This window comes from Calypte anna, chromosome 10 (assembly GCF_003957555.1).
Source record: "Calypte anna isolate BGI_N300 chromosome 10, bCalAnn1_v1.p, whole genome shotgun sequence".
In the NCBI taxonomy this organism is placed as follows: domain Eukaryota; kingdom Metazoa; phylum Chordata; class Aves; order Apodiformes; family Trochilidae; genus Calypte; species Calypte anna.
The window spans coordinates 13260449-13286988 of NC_044256.1; the positions used below are offsets into that span (position 1 = coordinate 13260449).

Genomic DNA, 26540 nt, shown 5'->3' on the forward strand with positions numbered 1-26540 from the left:
TACCTTCCAGTCCTTGCTCAAGGTGTTGGATCTGCTTATAAAAGGCCTCTTTTAGAGAAAATCTCTCACTAACAGCTGGATCAGGTCAGCAGTAAGCAACATTGATGACTTAAAAAAAAAGCCCAGTCAATGACAGCATAGATCTCCAGTCCTGTAATGCTGCGTGGAACATCCCACATCCCTGCAGGGAGACACTACATGCCTACAGGCTGCAGGACTAGAACCATATATGGTGTAACAGTACATACAAAACCCCAGTAAATAAGTAAAATGAGTACAAAAGACAGCAAATAAACATCTGGCTCATTAGACAGATCAGAATTTATGTTTGAGAACAATCTAGTACAGCAGGGAAATAACAATGACAGTACATGATGCTGCTCCACTTTGAGTCAAGCTCCAGTGTTCTTGTTCTTTATAGCAAACATATGAATGAGGTAGTGAGTCAAATTTCAGAATTCTCAAAATGAACACTCACCAAAATATTTTAGAATTTAATACCCCGTAGTTCAGTTTTCCCATACTGTAAATCAACATTGCTTGATCACTACTAAGGAATTACACCACTATATAAAGCTTAGATTGTCCAAATGGACCAAAAATAATAGTTCAGTGCCTAGCAATTATTTTTTCCATACTGTACCTGTCAGGTGGCAGCTAAATACAAGTACATGACAGATACACGATGCTTCATCTTCCACTGATTTCAATGAACTGTGCATGGCATTTTCTTGTGGGACTGCTGGCTGATCCAACAAGATGTGAGAGGTGATCACTTGGAGAGTCCACCAGCATTGACAGGCACAATAACACAACATCAGAAGAAACTCCAACATCCTTTGGGGCTGACTGTTATGAACAGTGATCATGAAAGGAGATGCTAGGCTTGGAACACTTCATGGCTACTTTTAGTAATGGAGCCTTTTCTAAAAAGGCAGGAAAGAATCTAAGTTGTAATATGCTGTGTGTAGCAATATGGGGGCTCACCCTACTTTACGAGGTGTATGCTGCCCCTGGATGTGTAGGTGTTACATGCACAAAGCACTATCTCCAGAAATACCACTTGTTTGGGCCAGACACACCATGTGCATGCAGATAAATATGGACAAAAGGAAGAAAATATATTTTTCCATCACAAAAGCTTGCTCTAAGTTCAGCATTTTCAAAGCAATTGTGTTCAAGAAAAAGACAACACACATACTCAAGATATCTTTTACATTTATAAAAACATATTCCATTGTCTGTCACTAAAGTATTTTAATACTCCTGAACATTAAAACCAACCATTATAGAGCGTAAACAGATTGCAAAACTTCCTGAGAAGAAAGAGAAGCATATCCAACAGTCCAATTCATTTATGATCATAAAAGCTAGAACGTAACAGTATGTTAATCAACAGGCCATGAAAACATTCAAGCAAACAAACTCTAAAACTTTCCTGAAACTAGTTCAAATTTAAATTCTTAAAAAAAAAGAGAGGCTGTGCTCCTCTTCTAAAAGTGTTTGCCCTGTGAGCCCTGGCATTCATAAACACGTATACAGAATCATGTCCTAATTCTGTCATTTCTAACTTTGTTTTTTTATGGAAATTTTGGAGGGAAGTGAAGTTCACAGGGACTGCAGGAGCTGATCCAAACCTGCTTGTGTCCAGTGTTAGCATTTGTGAGGTAATGCTTTTTTGGATCAGTCACCTCTCTTGACTTTTTTATCAGTCAGAATGGCATCAAATAAAATAAAAATGGGGGCAAATCACATTTCCTTCTTCCTACCTGGCCATCCTTTCTATGTCAGCAGTTCTTTGATCATCCTCCCACCTAGAAACAAAATACCCAGCTTTCTAAGCTAAGGCACACCTACTGAGTTTTTGGATACGACCATCCCCCTCTTTTTCTCTCAGCGGATGAGCTCCACAGAACACGCCTACCTTGCAAACTTTTCCTTATCACCAGAGATTTGATTACCATCATACCTAGAAACAAAAGAAAATACGTAAACTCACAAGGGTTATGCACTGAATGACAGTCAACACACAGCAGAAAGCAAACAGCTTCACAACTGCCAACTACCACAAATAACAGCAAGAAAAAGAGGGCGTGAGAATGATTAAGCAAAGAAAACGTGGAGTTTGATGAAACTTCCAAGCCATGCCAATTCAAAAGCTTCATTTGTATATTTTTAAAAGTCGGAGACACATTTCAGTGGATTTATGCAAACACTTTGACATACACTCATTGCTCGGGAGAACTTAAGAACCGGCACCATTACAGAAAACACCACTGAGCTTTTATTGACAGCAGCCCACAAAATATTCATTGCTGTGCTGGAAGGGAAAGAGCTTTATCTTTTCCAGACTGCAACCACAACTCACTCCATTCAGCAGAGGGCACTGATGGTCTACAGATAACATGGAAGGGCAGAGACACACACTTGAGTGCAATGCATCATATACCGAGCCTTCAGAAAAAAGCTCTAGAGGGTACAGACACTGAACTGTCTGCTGGGAGACTGGCAGAAGTCAGTCAGTCAAATGGAACTGCTGGGTAAATAGAAGTGAAATTAAAATGTGCTCAAATATCTAGAAGTAAACAGGTACCCCATTCCTACTCAAATCATCACAAGTTAGATGCCCGAACACCTATGTGCAGCAATTTTATGGAAGAAATCCTGATCCATGCGACTTGTGCCTCATGGGATTAAAGCTTCTGAAGCACTGAGATTATCCCAGTGTGCATTTTTCTAAAAAACCGACATGCTGCTAACTCCTTTCCCTTTCTTAAAAACATCCTAATCCTTTGAAATCAGATTTTGCCAGAATAGCTACAAAAAGACACATTTTTTTGAAAGAGACCTTAATTTTGGAGAGACCAAAATGCTTGTTCTGAAACCAAAAATAAAGGTTTTCAAAAATACAAAAATAAGGCTAATGGCTTTTCTAGAACTGAAGACTTTTACTGCTCAAGAATAGTCAGGTGAAATTTTGCATTGGAAGGATCTTTTCCTGATGAAATTTGTTATAAGAGCCTATGACGCTTCCAAAAACCTAATTATTAACATTTTTTTTTTCTTCTCAAATGTAATAAAACTAATTTTAAGTACTCCAACTGTGCAAATTCCTCTGCAACATCCTTCGTATTTTCCTTCCCCAGTGAGACTCATTCAAACTTTGAAGAGAAAGCTTCAGTGAGACTTGAGCTGTGTTTCTTTCTATGCTGCGTTTAACACCGGTATCTTCAAAACAGTCAAGTGAAAATACCACTTTCTTCCTACTTGACCCTGCCCAGAGTACTGATGAACCAAAAAAATTTTAAACAAAAAGATTGAGTGAGAAATGGCAACATGCTGTTATGTGAGAAGTAGATCCATGTGATGATGAGATGCCATTCAGAGATACCTAAGCTGGTTTGGAAGCCCTTGAGAAGCAAGGTGTTACCTCTCATGCAGTACCATATCAACACCACTACCCCCTCTGCTCCTGCTACTCTGGGACTTGTCTGCTCATACTTCTCTGGTTGGCCAGGCTGAAGATATTATTGCCCTTAGATACCTTTCTGTCTCCCAGATGACCACTCTGCATGCACGCTTCTTCAGGCACTCCAGTTAATGCCAGCTGGGTTAGCTTAAACATTTAAACAGCAGTTCTTTGCTAATCAAATAATTTGGACCAAGACAAGCTAGGAATCAGTGATGTGAGCAATTTGGAGAATGGAAAAGTCCTAAAAGGAGGGCACTGTTAGAAGAGGATGTCTACATGTGGCCCTAAGCATCTCTGCGTTGTTTTTCTGTACAGCCTAAAGGCAGAACAATCTGGGACTCTTACAGAATTTAAGATTTAAATACCAGATTTTGATCTGACATCTAAAATTTACTGAGTCTAAGCCCAGCACAGCATACTTGAGTAAAATAATGGAATTATTGCCTCTCACCACTATCAGCCTTTGGAAGGTTGAAGCCAGGATGGAGACAAACCAACCCATGTGTACCACTGTGCCTACAAACCCTGATGCTTATGCAGGCAGAGATCATCACAAATCTTGTTCCCCTAAGATGCATCTTCTAGCAAACATTAGGACTACTCCTCAGATCACCAGTTAAACATCACAAACTGCAGTATCCTTTCTGTCCATTAATTACATCAGCTAAACAGGGGTGCTGCTGGTCCTTTCCAGTAGGGTATGATGTGGTCTTACAACACACCTCCAGTGTACTTGTCTTCCAGGCAAGGAAGATCTTGTTAAACCCTACAGTGACAGCTGTGTTGGAACATGGATGCTACTGTATAGCTACAATCAAAATTTGGATAACCAGCAGTTACTGGTAGGCCTCAAAGTATCTACCCCTCAACTGCAGCTGCTTTGTTTCTTGTGAAAAAATGCAGTGTGACCAGAAAAGAAGGAAAAATGAAAAAATGGTAATGATGCTCTCATGTTTGCTTTTATTTCTAGCCTAGAATGTTCCACAATAACTACCATTTATTTTGGCAATTTTTACAATTCAGTTGCACCTAATACTACATAATAAGATTTAAACTTAAAAAACAGCAATCCACACCTCTGTGATCTGTCACATTGTCTTAATAAGCAGTTTATATCTGAAACAAATTCAAAATAAAATTAATTTTCAGTGACAGAAAGACAACTTCAGCAATGTCAAATAACCAAAGTTCACCGACAGCAGTTGAAATAATAAGCTAAATTATTTAGCTTATCACTATTTTTCTCATTTCACATAACTGCAGAGTGAAATTACAACACACATCCTGTCAGCTTTGTAAACCAATAACTACATTGGGCAGATTTCTGCCAGGATGTCTAATTTGCAGAGGAAGCTGATAAAAAACAGTAACTAGAATTTAGGTCAAGCTATTGGCAAGTTCTTCCGTCATACCCATATTGGCTTTAAAACATCAGTACTGAGACAGCTGTCTTTCTCCACTGAAACAAATCAGTGATTAGGCCAGCTCTTTGTAAATGCTCACCTTGAAAATTTGCTGGGCCCCTCTCCATCTTCATCATCAAAATCCATTCTGTAAAAGCAAGATTTTCCGATTAATTGCCAGTAATCATGATGCTGGCAATGGTGACATGAACATTCAAGCCAGTGGTTCTCAAACTTTTTTCATTTATATTTGGACTACAGGTATTAACAACTGAAGATTCCAGTCTTGCCCATATCCTCCAGACCCCCTAAAAGTAGCTCATCAGCTGCCAGGAATACAAAGAAAACAAGTTTTTTGTAAAAAAAAATAAATAGTAGAACACTGTTCTTCTCTAGTTAATGAGCATTCTTAAAATTAGCACAGAAAAGGAAATACTAAGCAAATACCATTCTTGTGAGCTGGTCAGAGGTAACATCTCTTAGTCCTGGGAGATGATTACAGAAAGTGGGGACAGTGTTACAGGACTGAAATTCAGGCTAAAGAAAATAAAGTTCTTAAGCTGTACACATAATAAACAGCAGGCTACTATTTCTGTGCCATTCTAAAGAAAGCAAGTTAGAAATAGAGCAGAATAAATTCTCAGTTTCCCTCCTAAGTAGATTATCTGCACCAGCACTACTGATTGTAGCTGTGGTGCTTTCTTTAGACTTGCCCTACATCATCAACTCATACCAGCCAGTTTATGGATGGCAACTGCTTTGTGCCACTCCTGTGGTCACTGATAAAATGATCTATGGGTCTACTATGTACCTAACTTACCTGGTTTCTGTCCCACACTTTCTTCTTAAGTCAGCAGAAGAGAGAAGCTATTCCTTGGACCAAAGCCCAGCTCTCCAGTTGGGCTCCTCCAGGGAGCCACAAAAAGCAGGAACCTCTTTCTTACACAGAGACACTAGGAAGATTGACTTCCTGAATTAGCCACCTAAATTAGTTTCCTGTGTTAGGCACTGTGATTGTCTTCTTCCCATTAAGTTGCTACAAAGTTATGCAATTTCTAAAGCATTTTTATACCTTTAGAACAAGGTGGACAAATATACATCCCAATAGGGTGACTACCTAAGACTAGGAATCAAGCTGATATAAAATTACCTCATACAATTATTTTATTACTCTATTTTAATAAGAAAATACACTTTGATCAGTCACTTAACTGTAGTTTACATAGGGCTTGCTATCATAGGGAGGAGGTTTGCAGACTATTTTGTTGGGTTTCTTTAACACTAAGCTTTCTGAAAGTCCAGTGTAATAAAACTTCATGCAATTACAGATTTCATGTCTCTACCACACTTCATATTAGCAACAGATATAAGCCATATTAAAGTCAAAACCCTTGCAAAGTGACAGTACTATGTATCTCAGTACTAAGAGGAATCCCTACCAATGGAAAATTAAGATTTGCATGTTCAGAATGTGGGAACAGTCATATAAAATGCCCTCTAAACTACATCTGCATAGAGTGCCAGTCAGGTAACACTGCCTCGATTCCCAACTCTGATAACCAAGACAGACTGATCTATATAAGATGTGTTTGAGTCACAGCAATCTATGTACAATCCAGACAAGAGCAGTGAATAAGCACAGGAAATGTGAACAGTATTAGAAAGGTCACAATAATATTTTCCAGATGGTGATAGTGATTATTCATTTCTGGAGGAAGTAGAGAGAAAATCATTTTCCCCAAAGAGTCTTCAGAAAAGATATGTATTTAATCTGATTAAGTTTGATGCAATCACCATTTCACTATAAATTATATTTTTGCTCACCCAATTTTGTTCAAATGATGTTTCAGAGCTGGCGACCCCTCAGCTGCCTGGCACAAACCAGAGCTGACCTCCAGCAGCCAGCACTCTGCCTCCTGCCAGGGGCTGCAGCCAAGCCAGGACACAGCCCACACCCTCTGGTCACCCAAAATTGTGGCCTTCAGCACTGGCACCAGCAGCCTGGACTTCCCCAGATCCCCAGGGTTGCACACACAACACTCTCAGTGATTTAACACTCAAGACAAAGGCAACCTCTTCCCTACCTGCTTCTTCCCCACGTACAATAATGTGACCACGGGTGACATCCCAGAACAAACTTTCGAGTTATTACAATTGCAGTGTTTCTACCTACTCTGAAAATATGAATGTCAAAGGTACTGAGGGCACACTCAGGCCAGCACTGGGATGGTTTCACCTGAAACCCCTCACAAAAGCATCACATCAGGTGTATCCTTCACTGGTTCCACTGGCAACTGAAACACAATGGAGAGAACCCTCTAGTTAATACTTGTAAAAATGTAACAGTAAGTGCACCTCTATTCCATTTTTCTTAATAAATACATAACCTAATCTCACTTTTCACTGTGAAACATGAAAAAAACACTTGCAAAACTGAAAAGAAGTCTTGGGTATAAAGTCATTGATGTGTCCTGCCTGAACCACCATGTCTTGGTTTATAGCAAGGCAGAATGAAGATGGGAAACCAGTTGTAACCTTCAGCAGAACACACGAAAGTAATATTCCAACAAACCCCTCATATCCTGACAGGCAAGATCTCTGTTCTGATAGAATGTATTACACACTGGCAAAACAGTACAAGCAGTGTGCAAAAAGAATAATGACATGATTTCACAAGTTTCAGAAAGAGAATCTTTTATCTACATTTAAAATTCTCATTAAAAAGAGGCTTTAAAAAAGAGCTGCACTATGCTCTTTTGTTTTGAAGAGACAGCACAAATCTTGTTTGCCTCTTTCATGCTGATCATGTCAATCATGAAAAGGACTGACATATGAGGTATTCATTAGAATATATTTTTCTCAATAGATGTGTGGATACATAAATAATGTGGCAAAAATGTTGGGCTTTTTAGTATTTATTTTAAATTAGAAAAATTTTCATCTAAAAACCCCTCCAACGAGGTGGTTCTGCACAGGTTAAGAAATTGAGATGGGAGAGGATCTGAACACTACAAAACAGTGATTATGTAAAACTCCCCAGAAATGTCAAAAGATGGTTTGCCATGATTCCACAGCGTGGGAAGGGGGCAGTCAGGAATGATAAGGAGCAGATGAAGCTGAGAGGCAGGCAGGGATCTGTACTACAGCCCTTTGTTCAGTGCAGTACAGGGGGTTCCAGCCAGGGAGGGATGGAGGGTGGTGGGCTGTGGTCTCTTCCTCCCTATATCTTACAGCTCTGATTTGGAGGAAAGACAAGACTATAGGCTGAACCATAAACAAATAACAATGTATGTAAACCCACACAAAAAAACCCAAAAACTACCAACCCTCCATCTCCAAGTACAGATTACCTAGGAAGATAAAAAAGCCCCATGCCCTCCCATACAGCAAAGCCTTAAATAAAGAACCAATGTTACATCGATCTAAGGTAGTCACTGACCACTGTGATGGATTACCATCTGCACTATGAGGCTGTCACTTTTTTCCATAGAGTATTTGGTATAAATTATAGAAAGGAAAAATATTTTTCCCAAGCTGTCGATGAAGCTGAATGCCTACACTGCAGAAACACCTTCTGTATAGTCAATGAGTTTAAACTGATCTACATTCAAGTCCATATAGCAATTATTCTGCCAGCTTGCCTCAGCAATTACGAGAAACGAAACAATTTTCAGAGATAACTGAAGCTGGAAAAGATGACTGTTCACTAGCCACATTCCTTTATGTTTGACACAAAGTAGTCATTTCTAAAATACAGAAGAATTAAGGTGCACAAAGATACAGGACCAGGACAGCAATGAAAGGACCAAGTGTTAGTTGCAACTTTGTTCAAAGGGAAGCCAGGAGGCATTAGACAGAGAAAGCATTCTTTGCCTCAAGGTCTGAATATATACACACTGGCAAAAAAAAAAAAAAAAAAAAAAAAAAAATGCAGCCTCAGCTCAGGTTTGGAGAAAGGCTTTTAGTTTAGAGCTATGGTGCACAAATAAAATACCACCATCTGGGTATAACAGCAAATCTATACTAGCTTACTGACTAAATCTGCATATTAAATACATTTCAAATAATTTTATGTTTCTCTCACCCTCCCCCTACTCCGCTTCCTTGCAAACAGATGATGGCACTTAAAAAATGCAACAGTTGAAGCAGAGCTTTCAATTAATATCAAGTCAGTATTTAATATAATCAGAGAATTTCAGTCAGCAGCATCAAACTTTGGTAACAGTAATTTGCAAACTAATATTTGCTGTTGACACGGTTTATGATCAACCATCCTGCAACTCAAAAAGTACAAAAGGTTAAGTATGTTATGTAGCAATGAAAATATGTTAATGCTTTGTTTTCTTTTTCGAGGGCACTTTGAAAAGGTTTTTCTTTTAACAGCTTCAAAACAAAAAAGTGACACACCTATCAAAGCTTTCAGGAGTTTTTCAGATAAGTTATATAAAGTTATTGAACAGCACATCCAATGGGGAGAAACCTCCAAACTGTCCTTTCTGAAGGAACCTCCTTGAAACAACCATTCTGAGTGTTCACATCACACCAACTTAAAGGCAAGATCCACCTCTCATCTTTATTCATTCCAAGAATAAGAGTCCAGCACTGTTACTCGAGCAGACACCAAACATGGGGAATTTACCTTGGTGAACAATCCCCAGAACAGCTCTCCCAAGGACTAATGTCTTCTCCTTAGGTGTCTGTCAGTGAAGATTTCACCCACACTACTGATCCTGTTAAACTCTACCTCTGTCACATTTAGAGCTAAATATAAGATTAACTGAATTCTTTTGCAAACACTCTGAGATCAGTGATATACCTGAGAAAGGATCACCTCAATACTGTTATTTGTGAACAACCCTTGATAAAAATGGGTATTTATTGTTAATGCAAGAGTAGGTTTCTGCCCTTCTGTACCTCTTCCTACACTTTTCTTCTAACACAGAGGATTATTATAATTATTGTTCAGGTCCTTTCTCCCATAACCATGCTGCATTTCCAGCACAACCTACAATATCACAGACCACAATCTCTCAACAGTGACTGCTGGGGCTGTTTCTGTTCCTGGGACTATAAAGAAAGCATTTTTAACAGAGAAGGCCTCTCTTTGAGAGATTCCAAGTTAGATAAGTCTGCCTGTACAAATAAGAATACATCTTGCTACCTTTATTCACATGACAAGTCCTTTTGAGATTAAACAGACGTAGGCAACATGCACTCCTTACACGTACAAGAGTCACAGGATCCAATCTCTGTTTCAGGATGCTTTGCCAAACCTGAAATTTTTTGTAAGTATTCAAAACAACAAACAGTACACTTATCAGCAAGTTTGATCTTGCAAGAAGAACAGATACACTGAAGAGAAAAACAAAACATCAGTGCAAAACATCAAACTGCCATAATGCAGTTTCCACATATCCATATATGGTGCATTTTCACTTTTCCAGTACCAGTCATTTCCATTTTCATATCTGAAAATAAAGAAATTCCTTACCCAGAGCGACGTTTTCCTCCTCTTGAAGGCATGGATCCTGCCATTCTCACTTGTCCACTTGCCATTGGAGCCACTGGCAAGGCCACTGAGCCAGGAATATCTGATGCCATTTCTGTAACACAGAGGTAAGGAAAGAGGAGGGGGGAAAGAATATCCTTTAATCTATTACCTTCAAGGAGAAACCTGTGATTACATTAGAGATAGGTCCTTTCAAAAATAAACAGCCAAAGCTTTCCTGTTTTATTTCTAAGGGAAAGTAAAGCTCTCCTATCAAAGACAGCAGATTCTCCCTTAAAAGCCCAGTTCTGCCAATGGCCATTACCAATACCTCAGGAGACAGAAAGAATAGCAAGTAGGTACACCTGTATTTCAATTTACCTAATGGTTCTAACTTTACCTCCCAGAGGAGCTGTTAGATCAAGGCAAACAACTTTTACAATAGCTAAAGTGCTCTGTAGAGAAATGCAGAGCTGAATTCCCAGGACGAATGAAGCTGTGGATCATGGTACCAGGGTACCAAGAAATAGAAACCTTGAAAAATTCCACAGCTTGCCAGCGAGGTCAAGTTTAGAGCAGAGATGAATTACCAGGTCAGACTGTTTTTTATTATTTATACTCCAGTGGTATTCAAAGGACCAGAGTGAACTTAACACAAGGCTTCCTGTCTGACTGCACGGTGCCCTGCAGAGAAGAACGGAGCCTGAAAATCCACACCTATCCTCACCTCTGCCAGTGCTCTGGGGACAGCCACAGGTTAATGCACTCATCAAACCACAAATCTTGGATCTGAGGAACAGCCAGATCCCACCTTACACAACTGTTTTCAGGCCACTAATGGCACTGATTTTTACACCCTATTTGTAACAGTTTGCTACACTTCAAAAAAGAAAAGTGGAATATTTATACCCTTTTATCCCACGGGTTAAGCAAACTTTGCCTCTGTGAAACTCTTGCAAGCTATGTAAGCAATTACAACTCTTTAAATGCACAAATATTTTGCCCACTCTGGAGGTAAAATCTACAGTCACAGCATCCTGCTTCCAACTCTTTTTTTTTTCCCCAGACTTGGCTGAATACGGGGAGCTACAGATAACTACATATTTACCAATGGAAAGCAAACCTGTTTAAAAAATCTAGCTAGTTTTCCCAGCAGTTGGGGAATTTATTCATTTATTTATTGTAACAAAAGAACTTCAGTTATGGAAACAGGAATCCATGTTCTTTATCTCTGGGGAGTACTTTGTCTCTGCCATGCTTTATATAAATCCATCATGCAACATTATGCATTTCAAACAACAACATTTTATCTCCTCACTGATTTAACATATTTCTTCTAGTACATTTACTTTTATTACCTCCTTCTCTAACAAAAAGCAACAGTATTCATCCAATGTTTTCCAAAAAAGTGTGCAAGGAAAAACAACGAAACCTCTGCCTGTAACCGCACACCATGCAGAGTCCCACTGTGTTTAAATCTGCTGCTATGTGGAAATGCTACATTAATGTATATTAGTATATTTCAATAAAAATAAAAGCATGAGCATCCAAGCCACTGTTAAATCACTATGTCCAGAATAAGTACCCTTACTGGTCTAATGCAAATAATTCACTTGGAACATTAAAACTCACATTTCACGGATAGAACCAAAGGTCATTTTGAAATATTCTGTTCCCTCATTTATTATTATTAAAGCAGATGGTAAATAAACATAATAAATCTAGCTGCAAAGTGTCCCTGTCATTCAGAAACACATTTCAGTGAAGATCATCAAGGAGAGCAATTTTTTTAGAGTAGTAAATGTAAAACAACTTCAGATCGACTCTGAGAGTAAAAAAAAACCCTATCTTTAATTGTGATAAGAAATTCTTGTAACCTCATTTTCCTCAATATTAAAAAAAATAATTAAAAAGCAGACCAAGAGTTGGCTTAACCTATATTAAAGCCAAAGGTAATTACTTAAGGTAGCTTTATAGATCACTTCAAGGGAAGCAGGGCACCACCACTGCAGTGCTATGCATCCCATGCTTAGAGGTGCATCCAAAATAGGCTGAGTAAACCTCTTTCTCTAGGTCCCTTGCTCTCTCAACTGACAACTCAGGGAGGACTAGACAGCTAGTTTTGATCAGCTGAAAATTTACTGCATGGGGACACTGAATCTCTAGAACAACACACTAAAAATATCTCAATGAAGCAAGTAACTTCTAACAAAAAATAGCCTTCAAATATGTCTTCACAGTCCTGGGAGAATAAAGTCAAGCTCATTGAGCTGACCACTCTACAATGATGTCTTCAAAAATTTTCATTTCCAAGATACATGCACAAGGGGAAAAAGAATCAGGGGATCCCCACACATTAATCCACATGAAAACTCAACTAAGAGGGAGGAAAGCTTCAGGACTTGCAAATCAGAAGACCTGACATTATTCAAGAATCTCCACAGAGATTCAAAGGTCTTCACAGCCTGCATCACACAGCTCCAGAGCTACAGCTTCCTGCTCCAGCCCTCTGCAGAAATCACAGCTGCACATCTTGTTGTGAAGCTCTGAAATACAGCCAGATGCTGCACATGACAAGACTTCCCAAGTCCACCTTACGAAAGGCCTTATTAACCACAATATTTTCAGCCATTTGGGCATCCTGGGTGATGCTCCTCTCACATACACAGGCCAGGCATGGAGAGGGCCAGGTTTAAATCTGATGCCTACTGAAAAAATGCTTTCACCAACTTCAATGGACTTTGAATCCCCAACATTCACTTTAACAACCAGTTCTAGATTTGCTATTACATGTCAGGTACCACTAAGCATGCTCTCCACAGGGCTCTTTCATCCTTCAGTGTCTACTGTAATAAAAGGGATTAAAGTCAGACACCAGCATCTGATCAAACGAACGAGATTCTACTTCTATCAATACAAATGTGACAGATTTCCAGCCACTAATCCACAGAAAGACTGAGATGTCAATCACCTCCAAGTAAATGTGAATTGAGGGCTAAAAACAGAATTACAAATGTGACCTCTCCAGTGAACAGCATCCTACACAGATTTTAAACATTCTAAGAAAACAGATTTCAAAATCTTCTTTGGAAACTGTATTTTTCCATACCCTGAAGTTACATGGAGTTAGATTTGTCTCAGCAAGAAGGTTTAGAGTGCAGTGAGTTGCAAAAGGGATTTTCTGCCTAGCACAGAGACATTTAAGAATAAACAAAATCATATCTCTTACTTTAGAATATGCCAATGACAAAATGAAGCCATCATGTAGCCCAGAATATTTCACAGAAACATCTATGCTAAAATCTAGCTCTACATCCTGTCAGTGTTTCCATATTAACTATGGAGATCATAAAACCGAGCTCACTCTCTGAGAATATGAAAAAATAAAACATTTTCATTGTTCCTGTTAACTCTGTTAATAGTGTTTTACTTGCATTCCATTGCCAGCTACTTTAAATAGATTGCACATCAGAAAGATCTACTGTACAGAGGATATGCAGAAAAGCAAAAACATTCCTTTCCATGCTCTCAACACCAGTACAATAGCAAATAAATCAGGAAATATAACAAATCCCACCTTTAAGGAAGACTCTTACAAAGATGTTATTTCTTTCCTGTGAACAAAAGCTTCTTGGAGAGAAATTTTATCCGCATATAAGAAGTGTCAGAAACCTCTGGGAAGAAATGTAGCAGCATTGGTATTCTGCTCAGAAAATGTCATCACAGATCTGTTTACCTTAACTGTGGACCATGATTCAGCCAGTGACAACCGTCTTGCATACTGATCAATTTATTTGCAGCAAAATTACTAACATTTTCTACTTTAACTATTTAGGTTCTGGAAGCAGTGACTAAGATACAGAGGGATTTTATGAATAATCTTAAATCCTGCTTAATTAAAACACTTCCCCACCACCACAATTGCTCAGTACTTTGGGGTGGGAGGGTCCTCTAAAATCTGGAAGAAAAATTAGGGCATACTGTGAGCAGTTACCAGAGAAACGCTCCCTTTTTTGAAATTAAAATCAGAGCTTTCTCATCCGTCTGCATCACAGGTGCATGCTAAGTATACATGAAGGGTAGGGAGGAGACGATGTGTTTAGGCTGATCATTTGGGCCAGACTGGCTGTTCAGAAGAGACAGCGACAAAACATTTCACAGTGGTCTTACTGGTGGCCCAGGGGTCAAATCCCATTATCTTGCCCATTGCTGTTTCTGTTGCAAGTCTGGAGGAGCTTCCAAAGTTGGTGTCATGTAACAATTCAAAAAGATATCTACCATTTGTCCCATCAGTAGCCTGGGAGAGCAGGTTTTTAAGTCAAGGAGGTGAAACCTCCTACAGGGTTTCCACACTCCACTGTTGCATCCACACAACCCATTTGTGGTGTCCTGAAATCTCAGTACATTATTTGGCATACCCTGTAGTTCAACAACACCACAGGAATGTGAAAAAGAAAGTGGGATGCAGACCTAGAATTAGAAGTAGACCTTGGCAAAGTGGGGTTTGATCTACTTTTGGGGAATTCCTCCTTTAAGTGCTCAGCTTGAGGGACAATGTGAGCTAGATCCCTGCAAGGTCTAATACTGAAAGTCAGGATCCTCTGAAGCATCCAAAACTGGAAATGCAGAAACATGGCACCCAAAACTGGGCTGTAGGAACATCAGTGTTATGATTTGTAACCCAAAAATTTATTTCATAAAGTACTCCTAAATTATTTAGGATGCTACTTTGACAATACTTCTTATTTCTAACTCATTTTCAAGCTAACCACTTTGTGCATTCCAGTCATGCCTGGGAATTCCATTCATCCAGATCTACCCATGGTTGAGGCACAACAATTTCCATAGACATCAGGGCATAAGAAAAGGATGCAGACCACATTCATGCTCACTGCCTGTGCCTTCTGAGCCTGAAGGACCAACAACCCAGATACAATAGAAAAATGTCAGAATAACCTTTAGCATGATCCAGAGGACCAGGAGTCACACCCCTACACTTACAGCAAAGATTGTTATAGACTAAAAATTCAACTTGAAACACAGACAGAAGACACACATTACTACCTAAGGTTAGTCTGAGAAGAAGGGAAAGGATAGTTCCTTCTCCATTCTTCCTATTTTCCTGACAAACACCATGGCACCAATTCACCTGCCCAAATATGCCCAGACATTTCCTTGGCTGTTCCTCCACTCCTTATTCATAATTCTTTGTTATGTCTCCTCTACCTATTCAGCCCCTGGCTTAGATGAACTATTTCTTTTACTCCATTGAACAAGCAAGCACACCCAACTGCTGACAAGTCCTGACAAACTATGACCATTCCCCTCAAGAAAAGGAGGTTGTTGGAATTCAAAATAAAGAGGAAAGAATTAAAAACAGAGGCCTTAATGACTCTTGTTCTGAAAACATGGCTCTAGTCTTGGGATGAAATCACAATGAGAGCAAGGCTCTCTTTTATGTGCACTGTAGAATGAACTTGAAGGCTGTCACTTGAACCTAAGTGCCTGGCCTGCCTCTAAAATATGATAAATATTTCTCACTGCACAAGTGGGGGATTTAACTCAAGCAGAACAGCTTCTAGGTCTTCACCACAGTCATGATGGATGGACACATTAGAAGATAAACACTTCTCACATCCAAAGTCTGGAAGTGCACCAGAAAGCAAGCTACAAAAAAATATCCAAAGACCTGGATCAGCCTTGCATTAAAAACACAACACTTAACTGTCTTCTGCCCTGATTTGCCCTGGTTTTATTGATATCACTTTAGCTTATCTTAGTGATGTGTCAGAAGTACCAAAGAAATTACAAAAAAATTAGGCTCCCCAAACTAGGCATCGTTTCCATTTGAAATGAATGGTGATCTTTCCTCCTCTTCCTCCTCCTCCTCCCTCCTGACATTTTGTATTTGCCAAAAGTAGCCGCATGATTATAAATTGTGTGCAAGAAACAGAAGGTAACATTCAGATTTACTTTCCCTAATTCTTACTTACCATCAGAACCAGCAAATCCCATACTTGCTGTTCTGTTAGGCAGAAATGGCCCAAGCAAACCCATTCATGATCTCACAAAAACTGAAAATACACACGCCCAGCCTGGGCAAACAAATAAAAAGAAAAAAATCATAAAGTGCAATGATTTTCCTTCAAGTTTCTCAGAGACAGATCATGCTCAGTTCATTAACTCTTAATTTAACAAGCTTGTTTCATTTAGCTTGCTTTGGCTGGCATTCAATTAGAAATTCACGTACAAGACATTTTTTTTTCCTTTTTTAAAACAAAACATTTGCTGTATTTCATCCAATAAAATTCCAGGATGTGAAGTGGAAGATGCAAGACAAGCTACAACTACACAGTAACAGTGAAATAGGCAAAACACCTGCAGAGGGCCCTGCCTCAGAAGATCAACACTAATTGTTTGTTAAAAGGACTTGGTAAAATTGTTGCTGTATAGAAAAGCAAAGAACCAACTGGGTAGCTCTCAATTTGCTCCAATGCAAACTAAACAAACAAGGGACCATAAAAAAAAATCTCACAACACTGAACCATTAGCTTTACTGTGTCTCCAGTTATGTCCAAGTTCGGTCAGATCTTTTCACCTTTGCAAATCATTACTACTTTCGCCAAGCCCTCCTGATCAGTTCTGATTGTCTTCAGATGCCCCATGCTCCCTGCAATGGGAAGTTGTGGGTCCTAGAAGTTTACAGAGGTTTTAGTACAGCCTGTGAAAAATTATGGAAAAGATTTTTCCATAAGCACCACTGAGTGCTAGAAAATACAGATGTCATGCCTGGCTCTGAATAATTATTCTGAGTCACACATGGCTGGAGGGTGGGAAGGTACCCAGGGGAAGCATCATACATGCTTGCTCTGATTTTATACTCCTTCAAGCACCTGCTTTTGGCCAGTGCTGGAAAAGGCAGGCTGGGATTGGAAGATCTGTATTTAGGGACAGGACAGGCAGTGTTTATATCATGAGATGGGCATGCAGCGTTTCTCAAGTGTGCTTCTTCTACAAAGGTAGGAAAACAGCCAGTTACCACTATTAACTTATTTCATTAATAATCAAATCAAGCACTTCCCATAATATGCCCTTGCTCTAGATCACTTATCACTGGTTTTATACTATCATTGCTATGTGTCCTTCTCCAAACTCATCTTTTTTCATTTATCTGTTCTACCAGAAATTGTCCAAAAATGTTTACAAGCTAATGTCCTTTTATAAACTCCTATGCAATTGTTTTATGATAATTAAATATTAACAGTGAAAATCTTGAGACTTCATTTCTTTTCACTCATCTTCAAATTATTCATTTTGGAATAATACTTTTGTTACCATCTATCAAGAAGTCTAGCAATTTTTTCAAGCAACAGGAGCTGGTTTAGATTTCAACCTAGTGCTTGATTGCAAAACCTATTTTGTTCATGTTTCAAAACTGCCATTAGAAGTTGAAATGGTTTACCTAAGAAAAACCCCACTGAGATCAATACTGTTGTTCTGCAGAGTTTACATCATAACCAGGTGACAGTGCCCTAAACTCCTATCAACTAAAAAGCTCATACTGGATAGCTGTAAATATGCAACAAAAGAGGTAGTGGGTAACAAAACTGCCTGCAACATTGACCAAAACTGATCTGAATCAAATGCAGATTGGTGGTAGCCTGACTTTCCTAGGAATCCACTTAATTTTCTGTTATCTACAAGAGAAGTCAGCTATCAGATCTCAGGAGTGTGTAAGGCAATATTTATTACTATAAATTTGGGTTCAAGTTGGAAGAACTCTGACAATGTATTTCTTAAATAATGGGCAGAGATGTTTTTATGACTGAATTCATTCCCAGTCTTATATTGTTTTTCACTTAGGTATCCTCATAATCCATTTCAACTGAAGCAGACAAGTGCAGTTAGCACTAAGTTCACAGGTGCAAGTATTTATAAAATTCACCCTAAATTTAAAAATTCAAAAATCCATGAAGCCAGACGGAGACAGAAGTGGTACCTTGCACCTGCCCTGCCTACTGCAACAGAACATGGGTCACTCATTGAGAGAAAACATCTCTGGTACTCATTTTATTGAGGCAAGTCTTGAGGGGGCTGGTGAGGGAGACCCCGAAAGATCTGCACAAATATTTCTGAGGAACTACTGACTGTCAAACTGCATCAGACTAAACCAGCCACTACTGCTGTGGGAATGGACCAGGAGCTGCCCTGTAAGCCACTGACCAAGTCACCCTCAAAGACCTGAGGCCACTGTGATGCAGCCACACCCAGAGATCCCCTCCTCACCAGCTGCAGAATGCTAAGTAACAACAAAGTCCATCTGCAAAGATGTACAGTTCAGGCCACTCTAATTTAAACGATTAATTGACAATTACTTACTCATGTCCTTCAAATGCCTTTTTTATTTACTAAAAAGTAGTTTTTTAAGTGTGCCTCAAAAGGGTATGTTAATCCAAATTTAATTCAGAAAGCAACTGGCATTACCAAATACTTAATTATTAGTGTATTTACAGTGTCCTTGGGCACTGCTGGGAAATCAGAACGCTATTGTTTTCATTAAACAGTATTTTATTGATAGCACTAATGACTTCAGTTCTGCTTGATCAACAAGCAAATGATGCTTGTTTGATGTTATGATAATTAAATGGCCTTTCAGGTGTTTCCACCATTCAATTTATTACTGAGAATAAGAATATTTATGTGAAACAGGCTAAAAAGAATATCACTATGCATCGCAAAACACGTCCTAAAAACAGGGTGTGGTTAAGTATTTATTCTCATAATTTCTAATGCAACATTCTGTGTCTAAAAAATGCAGGGGAAAATAAGCCCCACATTTAACTCCATCTTGACAACCCAAGCCCTCCATATTAAATATTCAGTTCATTTTATCCCTTACTAAACCTCCAGAAAATCAAAGGCGATTTTCTGATTAACATTTCTTTTATTTTTTTTCTCTAGAGATGGGAGAAAACAGCCAACTTCACTTTCCCATTGCAGTGAACAGGATCAAAAACTTCATATGACTCGAATGAGATGTGCATATGAACAGACTGTTGGTGTAACCCATTACTCCAAACCATTATTTCCCCAAACTCTGGGACCATTTTATCAAGCACTACAGTCCAGCCTCCATACCATGGAAAAGGGCTGTGGATAAGAAAATTCCAGATTCAAATTGAAGTGGACCTAGAAAAGTTCCCTGAAAAGAGGACACCATCCTACCCCCAACATTCAGCTGCCACTTATCAGAAATCTGGATGGTTCAGCTTAACCTCTGGCAGAGGAAAACCTTCAGAACATCTTCTGAAGTCTTAAGTGGTCTGACATATCAACCCATATTAGCAGCTCCCCATATCTTTGAAGATGAGCTTCTCAAGAACTGAGTTTTTCTGCAAGAAAAAAAAAATGTAATAAATAAAGTTCTTAATGATTTTTCTATCCTTCACTGCCCCAGGATCATTAATTACACTGCTTAGAACATTGTGCCTTTCAGGTCGTTTCACATATTATATCTTTCATGTCTGGAAATAACAAAAAAAATTAATTAAAGCCCACAGGCTTTTGGAAGTTCAAAGGTAGTTGCATTTGCATTTTTTGCATTACTTTCTAGAATTTTTCATACCCACAAATGCTCCAAATAGAACACCACATTAAGAAATAGGGGAAACCTTCACAGGCATACAGTAAAGACAAAACGCTGCTATGCTTTGCTGCAGAAGATTCCTTACTGTTACTTTAGGTTTACTACACACCCAAACCACTTTTTTCTGCATAAGAAATTCACAGAGCTACTTCTCAAAGAGCTTTTATAGTACTGAATCTCATTCTTTGCTTTTTAAAACTTTTGAAGTTTATTTTAAAGTTTTAAAATAAAAGAGAAAATTATCTTCTCAGGTAAGTTCTGCCAGGCTTTCAAAAACTGATGAGCTGTAATGGCCATGCTCTTACTGCTTTTTCAGAATTACAAAATATAAGTATTCACTGGATGTTCTACCAGTGAGTCACTAAACAAATGAAAACATAAAACAACAAAATATTGTCTTTCCATGTCCCTATATTCATATCAAACACGATTCAAAATCCTTTACAAGGCACTTGTTCCCAAAAGTATACAGACAATTCTGTGGATACATCAAATACCAAAATGCAAAATGATACTGAAAAAACCCTCACTAAAACAAACTAAATGTTTGTCAAAAAACAAGCTGAGTATTTGTCTGTAAATATTGACCAAACTAAGTTTTTTTCCTTTGGTATTTGCTCACTGAAGAGCAGCACAGGAAAGTGCAAACTCAAAGATCAGGATCCAGCTACTCCAGGGTATTATTCTGTGCAACAAAACAAACAACTGGAGGCAGCCAAATATGCACTTACCAAGAAACCACCACAAATACTTTATCATTATATTTCAACATTGGAAAGAATCATGATTTTCTTTCTGGAAATTTATTTAATTTCCAGTGACAGTTCATTGACTTAATTTAGAGAGTAGTTCAAGTTCATGTACTAACCAGCTACTCCCATGCAATTAATTTTCCTACTTTTTAAATTAAACTCTCAAACACACAACAAACATTTGAAAAGTATCTCATGATTTTCAGTCTGTGAAACTGTATTTTTCATATAGTTCAACTGATGGTTTCTTTTGTATATGAAACAATTAATATTTTGGTCTCAGTCTTAATTCAAGCTGTAAATGGCTGAGACCCAACTAATGTGTTTTCAAAGGAGAATTAAGTCACAAAAGCAATCATAAGTCAAGCAAGAAAGAAGCTGTAAAGCCCATATTAAGACTGCAAAAGCTATGTGGATTGTTGATAATTCAGCACTGAAATATATGCTCATATATGTATTTTGCCAAGTCCCTTAAAAACCACATTATCCCAACATCATACATATTGTATAAAGAAAATACAGGTTAATGGTTAATCATGTGCCTGCAATAAATAGTATCTGCTGTTTCCAAGGACAAAGAAGCTGTATATTCTGTTTTTTTAGCTTCTTCCTTTCTAAAGGGAGAAAAAAATCTTTGCTAATCCAACATAAATGTGGTTGCAATGAAAGTCTGTTATTAAAACACTACCAATTAGTACATCATAATTAAAAGAAATAATTCACTGCCTGCTCCAGAATAGGCACTCCATAGTCTCCTACAGATATGTCATTTTGTAACAGATTCACATGAAGAAAATCATCCCTGAATACACAGTCTTATAAACAGGACATGCAAATTTAAGGGAAGAGAAATGGAAACAAAATTCAAATGACTTAACTGTGGCATGGGGATATTACTTGTCAGAGGTTAAGTAGAGAGTGTGTAGTAAATTTGAACCCTGTCCAGTGCCTGTACCACAAGACTTTTTTGCCAAACGACTTTCAACAAGACAAGAGGGCATGGTCTGAAGTTGTGCCAGGGGAAGTTTAGGTTAGATATTAGAAAGAATTTCTTTACGGAGACTGTGATCAGGCATTGGAATGGGCTGCCCAGGGAAGTAGTGGATTCTCTGTCCCAGGGGATATTTAAAAAGAGCCTGGATGTGGCACTCAGTGCCATGGTCTAGCAACCGCAACGGTGGTAAAAGGGTTGGACTTGATGATCTCTGAGGTCCCTTCCAACCCAGCCAATTCTATGATTCTATGACTGTCTTCTTTTCCTGGTCAGTTCTCGGAGATATCCAGCCAGCAATAAAAATGCAGGCAGCTTGTAATAGCCAAGAATTTTTCTGCACAGTGAGAATTTATTGGTCTCTGAAGTTCTTACTCATAACTACCACAGTCATTTTAAATTTAGCAATGAAGAAAAGAACATTTTGTCCTTAAGGCCATCTTGAAAATCCAGTACCAACAAAGGAGTTTAGGTGCAGACACAATGAGGTCTGGACCTGAACTTGGAGACAAGGTTATTCATCTCCACACATCACTCCCAAAGAGATGGAGCCCTGACTCTGGGTACCCTGACTTGCTTAATACACGTATGCCCTTCCTAGAGCAAAGTGAGGACTGGCATGCTGCCCATGTCTTATTCAGTTCTGCCAAGGGCAGAAAGGCTTTTGCACATCATCAGTAGATGAGACAGCACCAATTCCTTAATGTCATATTAACCTTTTCATCAAAGTAGTCAGATACTACTTTAGAGAAGGAATAAAAAGGCATGTGCCAGCCATGAGATTAATGAATAGTTTTCCTCAAGCAAAGCATAATTCAGCATGAACTTCATGTTAGTGTTCCTTCCACCCACTCACACAGCGCCAAACGATTCTACTCAACCAAAATGCCAACAAGTAAAACCACCCATTTTTCAATTGTGCTGTTGAACCACACCATTAAGATTTTGTTTTGCAGCCCTGTCCTACAGCTGCCTAACCTCAAACATTGCTTGCATATTAGCATGGCCTCTTTGTTTAAAGCACACATGGAACCTGGAAGGAGAAACACAACTAACAAAAGGAAAAAAAATTTGGAGAGTAAAACATATTCAGATTTCCAGAGCTCACTAAAATGTTAAAAATTACTATAAGCCTCAGTCCCATTTAAAATTCAAAACCAAGGGGCTTAAGGAGCAGGAAAAGGATGTCATTAAAAAAAAATAAATCAATAGAATTATAGGATCATAGATTAAGATTTATTTATTAAGATAAATAAGATTAAGCCTTGAGTCAGGAAACAACCTGGATGACGTTAGCTTGTTTGAAGACTGAAAGGGAATAAAGTTATGTTTAACCAGAAGACTACTACATCTCAGAAAGGCACAGGTTCTTTTATAGTATCAGGAAGACATCACAGAGTACAGCAAGTACAGAAACCATGACTTTAATTTAGAAGAAAAAAAAGCAGCCACTGTAATCATTCAAGAATCAAGTCTCAAGCTTGTAATAAACTACAAGGAGCCCCAAAGACTTGTATAAACCTCAGTACTTCACAACTCCCAGCAAGAACAGAGAAAGAAAATTCTCAATTGCTGTCTTATTGTGTAAGTATCCATTATGGAAATTTTATTCTTTTTTTCTAAAATATCTGTGATATTTTTGGATAGGGGTTACATGCAGCACAAGTCTCATCTATCATGTGTGCTCCCTAATTTTCAGCTCTTAGACTCCAGCTCAGCCCCACCTACCTAATAAGAGAAACAGTACCACTTGGCCCACCCCTAACTCACAGGCATAGAAAGCTTCTGGCAGAGAATCTAGAGAGATATTACACATTTTTTAGGGACTTATGTAGGAACTGCAAATATTTGGGTTCTGCACGTTTTAACACAGCATTTGAGGAAGACTGTTGTGCTCATTTAAGCCATCCTTAAATCCAGCACTGCACTGCCTTTCCTGGAGATCACCACCACGATGAGAGAACCTGGAGAACAGAAATCCTCAGCACCTCAGCTGCTCCTGGCTATCACTCAGAGCTGCAGCTCAAACCCATTCTGTGCCTTCAATTTGCTGTGGTGGAGCAGAGGAGCAGCACAAGCCCTGGTGCCCGTTCAGCACCATGGATGGTGACAGCCCAGAAGCCAACAGGGAGCAGGTCCTGGCCAGCCCAGGAGGGATGGATGGATGGATGGATGGATGGATGGATGGGTCCTCCTGAACCACAGGCAAACATCTCTTGCAGAGAAACAGAACTTCATAGTCAGTGAAGGTCTGAATACCCCCAAATTATTTTGATGGAAATTCTGGTCTGATGTCTACAAGAAAGGAGCTCACAAATAATTACAAGGACTTCAGTCCATCTTTCAAACTGGCCCATGCATTCAGAAAGTATTCTTATTTCCCAGTCCTCACTCAAGAGTTTGAAAACCTTCCTGTGTTTTTCTTAGTGATGATTTACTTACTTTAATTTCAATAATGAAAATGCATACTTACATCCTTCACTGGTAAGCAAAAATACAGTGGAGCTAAGATGCAATTTCTGTTCCCACAAACCTAACTGACAAAAAATTAAGCTCCTCATTTTTTTCTTTTTTTACATAAACCAGAAAAAAATTCCGGTTTACATAAGAACATCAGCAAAGTAAACTAGTACAGGAACATTTATCTCAGGAACACTGAAACCCCTATATAGCTCCAATAACTTGACAATGTATTCCTAAAGCCACTGAAAATTTCATGAAAATGAGGGGAAGATCTAATTATACAGTCTTGCTTTCTACCAAAAACAGCTGGTCAAATCACTGCTCATTATAGAAAGTGCAGAGCATTTCCTGGGTGACAAAACTATATGTAGAAGGCCAGGCGACTGCTTAAAGATGCTTTAAAGGAATAACTAAATTAGAGGAAACTGTCAGTGTCCCATTTTACTATGACATAAACATGACTCACAGGAGTAGTCATCACACTGTCCTCTATTTTCCCAAACTTTCACAAGACCAGCCTCCGCAGACTGCTTTGAATGAGCTGCCTCTCACCAGTTGGGAACACAAGTATTTAGCATTTCAAAACCAAGCTTTTCTAGCTAACAGAAGTTACAATCTTTAAAGTTGGATTCAAAATCAAGCTTTCAAGCTTTGCCTGTTAGATATGAAACCACCATACTGGCTCTGCAGTACCAATAGCAATAAAATTTTTTGTCTATAACAGATCAAATATGACTCAGAGGGCAGTGACACACAGTAGCTAGTGCCATTTTATAGCTAATTTTATGACCATAATCCACTTCCCACAGCTACTGTAAAAAAACAGCACCTTATTCCAGGGATTGACATCTGTCATGTGTTGAGGGTCATCATGTGTTGGGCAGAGTAACTATTTTCCTTGGGACAAAAAATTAAAATACTAGCCTCAAACGGACATGCTGGTTAGCCATGTAACCAGTCTGCTCCTGTGCAGTATAACTAAGAGAATCTTGACAGATCCAGTCTGGTTTTATTTACCATGGGAGTATCTGGAGATTGGGAATGCACTTTGCAAAGTGACATCCAAATAAAGAAGATAATCTACACTCTCAAAAGAAGTAAACTATAAGTTAAGTAAGATCTGAGAGTACTGATGAGACCTATTCATAAGAATTTACTTTAATTCTCCTTGCATTCAAAATAATCAGTTTTGTCCTGAATTTTAAAAGTACTTCCAGTTCAGTTTGATTTTCCATCCCATTGTTACAGGCCATGCAGTTTTAAAAATGCATGGTTTGCAAGGGCATTTAACATAATCCAGATGTCCACTTACCTTGTTTTACAGAAAGAGTTATCTGTAAAAAGTCACTTATTTATCAGCTTGCATGAAATTATGTTCTTGATTATTACTGGGAAAGTACTGGAGAATATTTGTCAAACTCATGCCTCTAGATTCCTCAGAAACAGGTGGACAAGAATACAAACATGCAGTGTTTTTGTTCTTTGCAGCTCAGTGAATTACTGGCATACCTCTTCCCATAAAATGTTTTCATATATCTGAGAGTCAAACTGTCCTGATACATTCAGTGTTTGCCAGGAAGTGAATGCTTCATCTCAGTGTAACTGAACATTTAAACAAGGACAGGCACCAGGACAAATGGCTGTGTAATTAACATACCAAAGAGCCAGTTGTTAATTACTAACCATTTCAGGCATTTTGTACCAGCAACTTACCTGAAAAGCCTTCCCATCTGCATGCTAGCAAAGCCAGTAATTAAACAATTCAACATTCCTTTCACATGATTAGAGAAAAAATTGTAATTATTTTAAATTATTCTATTTGTCACATGCAATTGACATTTAGATGAGAAAAAAAGGCAGCAGTCCCAAATCTAAACATCTGAAATTCATGTTATGAGAGCTGTCCTTGAACGAAAGAACAACAGGTATGCACCCAGGGCAGATGTGAGCAGATAGAGGCTTTTAATTTGAACCAACTGATCAGACCTTACAATACCTGCTGGGTCACACAGAATACAGCACGGTTTCAACTTGTAACAGAAAAAGCACCACTTGTCTTAAAGGGGGACTTCACATGGCACCTATAGAATGGAGTCTGAATTTATAAGATGTTAAAAGACTCAGGAGAAGGACTGGTACAATGCCAGGATTCATTTACATTTAAACAACAGTAACTGAGAAGTCACTACATGGCTCAGCATAGCATCACAGTTAAAACACATTAGTTACAAGAGTTGAAAGAAAGGTAGAGATACCCAAGACAGACAAGATCGAAATAAAAGCTGAAACAAAGAAAGAAAGAAAAAAAATAGGAAGCAGAAAGTT

At 38.6% G+C, this 26540-nt stretch overlaps 1 protein-coding gene across 1 annotated transcript in view; it reads right to left on the reverse strand.

Moving 5' to 3' along the window:
- ARNT2 (aryl hydrocarbon receptor nuclear translocator 2) overlaps nt 1-26540 on the reverse strand; it is a 94904-nt gene that overhangs the window by 61597 nt on the left and 6767 nt on the right. The window contains exons 2-3 of the mRNA XM_030456892.1: nt 10367-10478; nt 4976-5023 (exon numbers count right to left, since the gene is read on the reverse strand). Of these exons, the coding sequence (XP_030312752.1) occupies nt 4976-5023; nt 10367-10478 (160 nt within the window). The remainder of the gene's footprint in view (nt 1-4975; nt 5024-10366; nt 10479-26540) is intronic.